We start from the raw sequence: 10,146 nt of genomic DNA, 5'->3' as shown, positions 1-10,146 counted from the left end.
TAAAAGTTAATTTTGATTTTAAAATAGTGTATTAAAATTATTTATTTGGAAAAAAATTATTTATTTGGATGACAGTTTTTGGTGCTCCCTTAAATTTTGCATGCCTCACCCCTCATCCTGGCCCTGCTGGGCTCACTGGAGGTGCTAAGTGTTATGGTATAATTATTACCTACAATATCTACCCTTTATTATTTAAAGCCTCCCTCTCAATTGACTGCTTTCTCTTCATTGGGCTTTTTGACTGGAGTTGTACCTCTGGTGATAGCAGCTCCGAATTTGTTGTCTAGAACATGGACCCCAAGATAGCCTACACTAAATGAAACTGAAAGGCTAGAATCTCCCTGGAAAACTGTGGAGGAAGGTTTCACTGTGTCAGGGGCTTAGGGAGATTGGAATGCTGTGGCAGAATTATCATGTTTGACCAGCTTATCTCCCCTCCCTTTCTCCCCACCATCCCAAATCCCCAAATCAAAACACAGCTGAGAAAGACTGATGACACCAGGTCTAAGCAAGGAGTGCGAGTAACTGGGACTTTCACGGGTGCCTAGTGGGAATGTAAAGCAGAACAACTTAGGAACTGTCAGGATCTATAGTTGAACACGTAAATGACCTACAGCCTACCCTTCCATTCCTTGGCATTTGCCCTAGAGACGTGAACTCAGGTTCATGAAAATACTTCTACAAGCTTCATTAATAATGGCGAAACACTTGGAACAACCAAATGTCCATTAATGGGTGAATGGAGAAACTATATTGGCTATATTGTGGCTCTACTGTGGACTACTACTCAGCAAAGAAAAAGAACTATTGGTACGTGCAGCACACGGACAAATCTCAAAACCAGTTTGTTGAGCAAAAGAAGCCAGACACAAAAGACAATCTATTGCATGATTCTGTTTTTATGAAATTCAAGATCAGAACTAATCCATAATTATAGAAATCCACATAGTGTTTTGCCTGGTTAGGGGCGAGGGGGGAGGGGTGCGGCTCACCTGAGAGGGGCACAACAGAACTTTGTGGGGTGATGGAAATGTTCTGCATCTTCACTGGGCAATCTTCAAAAATCAGTGGACCTTTTCTTTTTACTATAAACTTCACCTCAGTAAAGTACGGGGCGGGGGGGGGCGGCGGGTAAGGTTGGAAAAATGTAATAGAAGGAAAAAGTAAAATTAAAAAAAAAAAGTTTCATGACTAAAACATCCTGGTTCGGGTTTTGCGGCCTGAACCTGCACGGCCACCAGCATAGAGTGTGACCCAGGACAAGACTCTCAGCAAATGGGAACCGTCAACGGCGGGTGCAAAATGCCCTCTTCACGCAGGAGTCATTCCGACCTCCCAATCCTTTTCAGGACTCTTTCAGAGCCTCTACCCTGGAGAACCAAGTGGCCGCGGGCTAACGCCCACTTCAAAAGCCCTGAATTCCATGCCTGACGTAGAAGCCACGTAACATAAAGGCGAGACACTCGCCAAAGGCAAATCATCCCCGGCTTCGGCTGCCAGTACTAAATATGGCGACACCACCGAAGGCAAACCGCCAATCACGTGACAGCGCACGGGCCCACGTCCACCTTAGCCCAGGGCGCCTACTTTTAGATTGACCAATGAACCTGAGGCATGAGGCACGCCCTGTTTCCTCTCTTCACCAATAGCCTCCAGACGCCTCTTGCAGGATCCAATCATCGCTTCCGCCTCTCTTGAATGAAAAGCCAGCAGTCCAGTGAGCAGAGCCGCAGTCCGACGTAGGAGGCAGGAAGCGCTGCTGCTCGTGTTGAGGCGCGCGACCGGTAACCAGAGTCGGACGGAGCACCTCGCAGCACGCGGAGGCGAACGGGGAACCAGGTGAGCAATGGGCCCGGGGCGCGGGTCCGCGGTGCGGAAACTTCGGACCTGCGGGCGAGCGAGCGGGCGAGGGGAGACGCCGGAGGTTAAGGGGAGAAGGAAGGAGAGGGGGCGCGAGACAAGGGGGGGCGGGGCGGTTGGGGCGTCCGCCCAGCGCGGCAGCGGCCGTTGAACGCCACAGCGCATGCGCAAGGGGGGGGCGGTGGCTGTTGGCGCGCGGGGAACCTACCCGCTTCCGGGAGTAGGCTGTCATGGCGGCTCACGGGTCAAACCCGACTTTGGGAGAAAGCCTGTCTGTCCGAGGAGACCGCCTAGGTCGTTTAGGGGAGGGACTCGGAGGGGGGGATGCGGCGACGCCAGGGTCTGGGGTTGCGGTGGGAGCAACCCGAGCTTGTAGACGCGACAGGCTTCTTCAAGTCCCAGGGACTTGCCCTCCCCCACTCTGCTATATTCTTGCTTTGCGTTTAGGGGATTCGGGGTTCCAGAGATTTAGAGCAAAAAAGATGTCTCAAGAGGCAAACTCCGAGGTGGAAGTCTTCCTTGGGGGCCTTTGAGAGTGGGTGGGTACCCGTGGGCGTGTCTGAATTGTCACTTTTCCGGTGTCATCTTTCAAGTTCATCTGCTCCTGGGGCCTCAGCCGTCGCAGCCACCCCCGCTGGGTGGGACAAACCCCAACAGTCCTCGCCCCCTCTAATTTGTTTTGAGCTTTAGATTTTGTTTAGCCACTTCCTAGAAAATTTTGTGCCTCAAACTCAGGCTGTCCCTGCATCTGTCTCCCCATAAGAACAAAACGATTTCTTTTGACCTGTATCTTTTAAATGCACCACCTTCTCTTGGTCACTCAGGTTTGAAGGTCAGAGTAGGTGACTCTAGCTCTTCTCTGCCCAGAGATTACCCAGGAGATGGCCCTGCCCTGTTGAATGTTCCACCTTATTCTTCCCTCGTAACGCCCCCGCCCTGGTTAACCCTCTCTTGGTGACTAGTTTTCCCTGTTGCTGGTCTCATTCCCCACTCATCATCTACTCTGGAGTAAATTGCTCTGGGACGATTGAGTTGCTCAACTGAAAATTAATCAGCGATTCCCTATTGCTTAGCAAATAAAGTATGAATGTCCTCGACTTAAGCAGCTTTCCCAGCTTTGTTCTCTGCCTCTACTTCTACCAGCCAGTCTTGCTCTCCATTCCTTACAAGGGCCTGATGCTTTGGGTTGACCTTTCCTTGCTCCTGTTCATTTCTCTGCTGCATGGGAAATAACCCCTTCCTGTTCAGAGTACTTTTTTTTTTTTTCTTTTTCAAGAATCAGATAAGGGTATATGCTTGCTCTGGCCCCTAAACTCTGCCTTGAGGCCTCAATTCTAATTCTATTCATTCAGCCATTGCTGTTGAGTGCTTATCTGTTTTAGGCTCTGGGCTGGGCAAAAGGGCTGACAGGCATGACCTAAAAAAAGGGTGCTTTTTTGTTGTGGCCTGCGAGAAATGCCCTTCCGGAGCAAGAGTCCTGAAGAAAGTAGAGGGATTCGTGACCATTGTGGGCAGCAGGAACAGCAAGTGCAGAGGTGCTGAGGCAGTTTTGAGGCACAGCAGCAAGGCCAGTGAGTAAGGGTGATGGAGGAGATGAGGTTTGAGCGTAGAGGGGGCGTCAGTTTGTGTAGGGTCTGGTAGGTCATGGTGAGGACTCTTTTGAGTTTTATTTGGAGTACAGTGGGAGCCTGTGGAGGGTTTTGAGCAGAGGGGTGACATTCTCTGACGTAGCTTTAATGGGCTCCCTCTGGCTGTTGTGGGGAGAGAAGATGGAGGGGGATGGAAAACAGGGAGACCAGTGAGGAGACTGTTAGCATAATCCAAGCAAGAGGTGATGGTGCCCAAATACCCATCAACTGACAGTGGATCAGCTGGTATACCTACACAAGGGAATGTTCAGCCATGACAAGGAATGTGAGGTACTGATGCATACCACAAAGTGGATCAATGTCAAAACATGCCAAGTGAAAGAAGCTGGATGAATGGTGACATGTTGTGTGATTCCATTTATGAGATGTCTGAAACAAATTCATAGAAAAGAAAGTAGGTTAGCGGTAGCCAACGGGGTTGGGATGGGGAGGATGGTAGGTAAAGGGTATGGTCTTTTTGAAGACCAAGTGAAATGTGTAATGCATTCCAGCTGTGGTGATCGTTGCACATATTTCTGACTGTACTAAAAAACACTGAAAACCAGTGAGTTGTACATTTTAAGTGGTGAATGGTATAGCATGTGAATATCTCAGTAAAGCTGTTCTAATTTTAAAAAAAGAACGGTGAAGGGGCACCTGGCTGGCTCAGTCAGAAGAGCATGCAACTCTTGATCTTGGGGTCCAGAGTTTGAGCCCCACTTTGGGTGTAGAGATTATTTAAGTAAATATATAAAAAGAAAGAAAGGTGAAGGTAGCTTGGGACCAGTGAGGTAGCAGGGGCAAGAAGTGGCCTAATTGTCCTATTGGGACCTGTTGGCTGACTGGACAGGGGGAGAGAAGGAGCCAGTGAGAGAATGGAATTGCCTTTTTTGAGAAGCAGGTCTGCAGGAAGAAACAGGGATTGCTCTGGGTATGTTGTGTTCAGGTTCCAAGGGGAGATGTGGACTAGGAAGCTGGGTAACGGAGGCTGTTGTTGAGGGGAGCTGTCACTGCACAGAGACAGAAGTTTGGGAGGTCTCCCACACAGAGATGGTTAAAGCCCTGGGCTGAATGAAGTCATGAAGAGAATGAGAGAGGGAGGGCTATAAAGTGGGCCCAGGACCCTCCACATTCAGCTCAGGAAGAAGAGTGACTGCTTCAGCTCTTCCTCCCTCTAGACTTGGAGGCTGGGGTGGGGTTGGGAGGACAAAAGATCATATTCTCACTTTTGGGTCTCTGTAGCTTGCACCCAGTGGGTGCTGTATTGGATTAAATAAAGCCAAGAGGTGAGCAAGCTTTGTATTAATTCTATTTACCATTCCAGTTCTATTTTTATTGGCCTGGGCCCAGTGGGAGGCCTGTTCATGAGAGTACTTAATTATTCCCCTGTGCAGACCACAAATAGCGGGAGGAGCTGGGGCAGGGCAGACTCTGCTCTCTCACAGACTCAGGTCCCTCCAGCATTCTGGCAGCCACATCTCCTGGTTTCAGGGGTCCTACCCTGTGCAGGCCTGGTGGACTCCTTGGGCAGTGGTGGGGAGTGAGCTCCTTTAGGTTAGGTGGGCTGAGGTGGCTCATTAGAGTTTTCCTGGTGGTGGCAGTGTGCTGCAAAAGCTTGGGGGTAGGGGCTTGATGAATCTAAACAGCCAGACAAGGCTGGGGCTGGTTTGAAAGGGGTAGTGTGGAATGAGGTATGCAAGGGCCAACGAGGAGGGATGTGAGAACCATAGGGAAGTGTGGTGATTTCACTCTGAGAGCAGAGGGAGGCCCTGGAGGTGGAGGGGTGTGTGCGTGTGTGGGCATGGGGGACAGGGGCCCCGAGAAAGATGAGGTGGCTTACAGCGGGGCAGGGTGTGACCACAACAGGCTAGGCTAGGAGGTGCTGCCCAGATGGAGCTGGTGGGACTTTCTGCAGGAGTGTGTGAGGTGGGGGGAGGGTATGAGGGAAAGGGGTCAGAGAGTGATGGCCATCGGCTTCATCATGTGGGTCCTTTCTGTGCTGGATTGTAAGACGGCTCCAGTGCCTTACCCCTCTTGGACCTGTGTCAACAGACCGCAGCTGCTGGGCAGCCTTCTCCTTCAATGACCCTCGATGGGTGGGTTTTTTTTCATTTGCTTCCTTCAGCTCTTCCTCCCTCCTCTGTTCTCAGCACCATGGCGGAACAGGACGTGGAAAATGAGCTTCTGGATTATGAGGAAGATGAAGAGCCCCAGGCTCCTCCAGAGAGCACTCCTGCTCCCCCCAAGAAAGACGTCAAGGGTTCCTATGTTTCCATCCACAGCTCTGGCTTCCGGGACTTTCTGCTAAAGCCAGAGCTCCTGAGGGCCATAGTGGACTGTGGCTTTGAGCATCCATCTGAGGGTATGCCTCCCTGGTTCTCCCTGCCAAGAGCCTCCTCTGAGCGCCCTCACTGTGGTCTCCTCAGCCACCTGGCGAGGAGCCTGCACCCAGGGAGTGTCCGGTTTCTGGTCGCTCACGCGTGCTCTCTCCCTCAGTCCAGCACGAGTGTATTCCCCAAGCCATCCTGGGCATGGATGTCCTGTGCCAGGCCAAGTCTGGGATGGGCAAGACGGCAGTCTTCGTGCTGGCTACCCTGCAGCAGATCGAGCCAGTCAACGGACAGGTGAGTGGGCGCCCTCCCTGTTGGGCCCGAGCTACCTGAGGCGCCAGTCTCTGCGGTTCCCTGTGTTAAACGTTTCCGATCCTGTGTGCTCTTTGTGGGCTTTTGAGATTAAGTACCGTACTTAGTTGTGACAGAATGCCCCCAAAAATGATCAGCTGAGAGGGAAAACTGAAAAGGGCCCATGATTTTCCTTGCCAGAGGTACAGCTGTTAATTTGTCATGTGCTTTTCTAGATTGTACAAGTTTATTCAGGTGAGATTATACTGAATAAAGATTTGTTACTACTGTTGCTGCTTCCTCACACATGAATTTTGTTGGAGAATCGAGGTGTCTTCCTGTGTTGTGCTTTTGTCATTCTGGGGCACACATCCGTGGGCTGCGTGTGGGTGCACGAGCCCTGGTTTCCTTAGGGTTGACTGAAGGAGAGGGAGAGTCACGGGGAGGCTGTGGTGTGGTCACAGCACTTGGCATCATGAGCATGAAGGCGGGAGCAGCCTCCTTCAGTGGTCATGGGCCAGCCAGAGAGCAGACTCTCAGGAATCTGTTAGCATGGGTTACCTCACCAGCTAGGTCTCCCTGTGGATCCTGGCAGCGGGAGACAGTCCTCATTAGCTGAAGGGACACACGGAGTGAATGGCAGGTGAAGGGTGGGGAGAAGGTGGAGCATCTGGACCGGACCTTCCAGTGGCAGGAGGTGTGGGGAGCAGTCTGGCAGGTACCCTTGAGGGACATGGGCCCCCATGGGAGAGCACTGGTATGGCTGTGGCTGGGGCAGGACTTGGGACACTGCCTTAAGTGTGTGTCTTCCACCTGCCCTGCAGGTGACAGTCCTGGTCATGTGCCATACGCGGGAGCTCGCCTTCCAGATCAGCAAAGAGTACGAACGCTTCTCCAAGTACATGCCCAGTGTCAAGGTAAGTCTCCTCAGGCCAGGCTGGGCGTGCTGCATGGTCCTCTGCAGCCTCGCTGGCCCAGCTCTGGCCCAGCCAGTATTTACCAAGCTTGGCTGCAGAGACTGCCTTTGAGGTTTGCGGTGGTTTATGTTCTTTAAAAGCCTGATGAATTATGCATGGCCCCCAGAGGCCTGTGCTGGTCCCAGCCATGGGGCTGCTTTCCACTGGAGTCATGGCCAGGCTCTCAGGCTCTAGGCCGGGGCTGGGGGGTGGCGGGAGGAGGTTAGGGGGCTGCTGGAGCAGAAGCTGGTAGGGCTACAGGCTGGGTGGCCATCAGCTTGGAGTGGGTGTGAGCCTTCAGCGTTTAGACAGGCAAAAGCAACTTTTTCTCCACCCACGTAGGTGTCCGTGTTCTTTGGGGGCCTTTCCATCAAGAAGGATGAAGAGGTATTGAAGAAGAACTGTCCCCATGTCGTAGTGGGGACACCAGGGCGGATCCTGGCACTAGTGCGGAACAGGAGCCTGAACCTGAAGAACGTGAAGCACTTCGTGCTGGATGAGTGTGACAAGATGCTGGAGCAGCTGGGTGAGTGTCCTCTTTGGGTATGGGAGCTGCCGGAGGCCCACCCAGCTGCACCCTCCCCACCCTCACAGCCCCCCTAGCCCCCCAGACTTCAGAGCCAGGTGGGCCATGACAGGATAGGCCAAAGGTTGCTTCAGAGAGGGGTCAGGTGGGTAGCTGGCACACAGGTCTTCTATACATAATTTTAGGGAAAGTTCTAGCATTGGCAGAGTGACCTGCTGCTTCTGAGCCCAAGCTGAGTGGGGCCACAGGGCCCAAACGAGCCGTGTCCGGGCCTGTGTACATATTAGCCCTTGGAATGGGGTGGCCTTGCCACCTGCTGAGTTAGTTCTGGCCCCCTGCCTGCCCTCAGTGAGCCCCGCCAGGGCCGGTGGGAGATGGGGCTTGTGTCCTGGGAGGCGGCTGCAGCTCTCACCCCAGCGGCTGTCTCTGCCTCAGGCTCCCCTCCCTGAAGCGTGGCTCGAGGCGCGCTGGCACGGCTGCTCCGCTCTGGCAGCGTGTAAGTGGATGGCAGCTCCTCTCACGCCTGTGCTCACCCCGAGTCCAGCCCCTCAGGCACCTGGGACTCACCCCTCCCTCCACTCCTCGGCTCACACCGCCCTCGTCATGGCGCTAACGGCTCCCTGGCACAGGTTGGGAGGAGCTGGGGCTGGTCTCGGGTGGGGGTCGTGGTCTGCCAGGCACTCATGCGCACCTGTTTGTTGCCCTCCCCACCCAGACATGCGGCGGGATGTGCAGGAGATCTTCCGTCTGACACCCCATGAGAAGCAGTGCATGATGTTCAGCGCCACCCTGAGCAAGGAGATCAGGCCTGTCTGCAGGAAGTTCATGCAAGACGTGAGTAGGCTGGGACTGACAGCTTTGGCCCTGCTGGGTTCTAGGGCCTGAGCTATTGCTGCTCCAGGACACCCACCCTTCCCTCACGGCACGAGAATGCTGGGAGGCCCAGGGGCCTGCCTTCCCCGCTATGTCTTGTCAGACTGTGAGGTGAGCTTGGTCTGTACCTGAGTCAGACCAGGGCTTAGGTCAGCTGTTGGGAGAGAGGCGTTTATTGGGGGACGGCAGGCCCTCCGGGAAGCATCACAGCATGGGGTCCTTCGCTAGAAGGTTCTGGGCAGGCCAAATGCCCGGAAGTAAGCCCTGCCTGCCCCTTCCTGCACAGCCCATGGAGGTGTTTGTAGACGATGAGACCAAGCTCACACTGCACGGACTGCAACAGTACTACGTCAAGCTTAAGGACAGTGAGAAGAACCGCAAGCTCTTTGATCTCTTGGATGTGTTGGAGTTTAACCAGGTGACACTGTGTGGCCCTTCCTGGGCTTCTGGGTCTTTGTGAGGATGGTGCGGGGGGGGGGGGGGGCTCTGACTCTGACCACTGCTTCCTGCCTCCCTCCCTCCCTCACAGGTGGTGATCTTTGTGAAGTCAGTGCAGCGCTGCATGGCCCTGGCCCAGCTCCTCGTGGAGCAGAACTTCCCAGCCATCGCTATCCACAGGGGCATGGCCCAGGAGGAGCGGTGAGTGGGTGCCGCCCTCAAAGGCCCCAGGCAGGCACCTCGTGGGAGTGCTACTCAGGAACTCCGTGTCTGATGGCTGCCTCTTGTTCCTCCTGCATCCAGTCTGTCACGTTATCAGCAGTTTAAAGACTTCCAGCGGCGGATCCTGGTGGCCACCAATCTGTTTGGCCGAGGGATGGACATTGAGCGAGTCAACATTGTCTTCAACTATGACATGCCCGAGGACTCGGACACCTACCTCCACCGAGTGAGTGGTTCCACAGACGTGTCACTTCCCTGACGTCCCCCTCCCAGGGTGGGGGTGAGTGGGGATGTGGCCCTGCTTGTCATCAGATCCCCAGGTTATGTCTCTGTGGCCTGACCCCCTGCTTCTGTTACCCTGCAGGTGGCCCGTGCAGGTCGCTTTGGGACCAAAGGTCTGGCTATCACTTTTGTATCTGACGAGAACGATGCCAAAATCCTCAATGACGTTCAGGACAGGTTTGAAGTGAACGTGGCAGAACTTCCTGAAGAAATCGACATTTCCACATACAGTAAGTGTCGGGCGGGCCAAGGGGCTGGGCCCAGACAGGAACCCCCTTTCCCCATCTCACTGGCTTCCCCTCTGTGTGTCTTGCAGTTGAGCAGAGCCGGTAACCACGTGCCTGATGGCCAGAGCTGCCCTGTGTCCTGAGTGCTTGCTGCTTCCAGGCGTCTTTCTAGGCATCAGCGGGCCTTCCTTTTTACTGTTCAAAAGCTGTAGATTTGTGTAAGAGTAAAGTTTTATTACGGAATCCTGGCTCCCACCCTTGTCAGTTCTTAGCATTTCACAGAGGTAGCAGGCCTGGCCAGTGAGCTCCAGCCATCTCCCACAGCCAGCTTCTGTTATCAGTGTGATATTTAATTTTTAAGTGTCAACATTGAAAGGTTTATACAGATTAAAAAAAAAAATACAGTATCCACAACCTTCACAACAGCGAGAGCCTTCTGCCTCCAGGGGTAGATGGGCCTCTGTACCGTGAACCTCAGGCTCCGGGGCTAGGAGGGCCCCTGCCCTTCTCCCA

The 10,146-nt window shown here is 53.6% G+C and overlaps 1 protein-coding gene across 2 annotated transcripts; it reads left to right on the top strand.

Annotated features, from left to right (window-relative positions):
- Positions 1 to 1,683: 1,683 nt before the first annotated feature.
- DDX39A (DExD-box helicase 39A) lies at positions 1,684 to 9,876 on the top strand. 2 transcript variants are annotated; one of them, XM_027582315.1, is made up of 11 exons: positions 1,684 to 1,839; positions 5,639 to 5,850; positions 5,985 to 6,112; positions 6,934 to 7,026; positions 7,408 to 7,591; positions 8,307 to 8,425; positions 8,751 to 8,882; positions 8,994 to 9,103; positions 9,206 to 9,350; positions 9,489 to 9,636; positions 9,723 to 9,876. In XM_027582315.1, exons 2-11 carry the CDS (start codon positions 5,643 to 5,645, stop codon positions 9,737 to 9,739), a joined length of 1,284 nt encoding a protein of 427 aa, XP_027438116.1. In that variant the 5' UTR covers positions 1,684 to 1,839; positions 5,639 to 5,642; the 3' UTR covers positions 9,740 to 9,876. The 2 variants fall into 2 exon arrangements, with proteins under 2 accessions (XP_027438116.1, XP_027438115.1); XM_027582314.1 differs by lacking the exon at positions 1,684 to 1,839 and adding an exon at positions 3,569 to 3,779.
- The last annotated feature ends 270 nt before the right edge of the window (positions 9,877 to 10,146 follow it).

This window comes from Zalophus californianus, chromosome 1 (assembly GCF_009762305.2).
Source record: "Zalophus californianus isolate mZalCal1 chromosome 1, mZalCal1.pri.v2, whole genome shotgun sequence".
In the NCBI taxonomy this organism is placed as follows: Eukaryota; Metazoa; Chordata; class Mammalia; order Carnivora; family Otariidae; genus Zalophus; species Zalophus californianus.
The sequence above is the reverse complement of the archived record's forward strand: the minus strand, read 5'-3'. Positions and strand labels throughout refer to the sequence as shown.

Coding starts and splice junctions, on each gene's coding strand:
- DDX39A (XM_027582314.1), top strand. Junction 7,592..8,306: donor CAAGATGCTGGAGCAGCTGG/GTGAGTGTCCTC, acceptor CTCCCCACCCAG/ACATGCGGCGGGATGTGCAG. Junction 9,351..9,488: donor CGGACACCTACCTCCACCGA/GTGAGTGGTTCC, acceptor GTTACCCTGCAG/GTGGCCCGTGCAGGTCGCTT.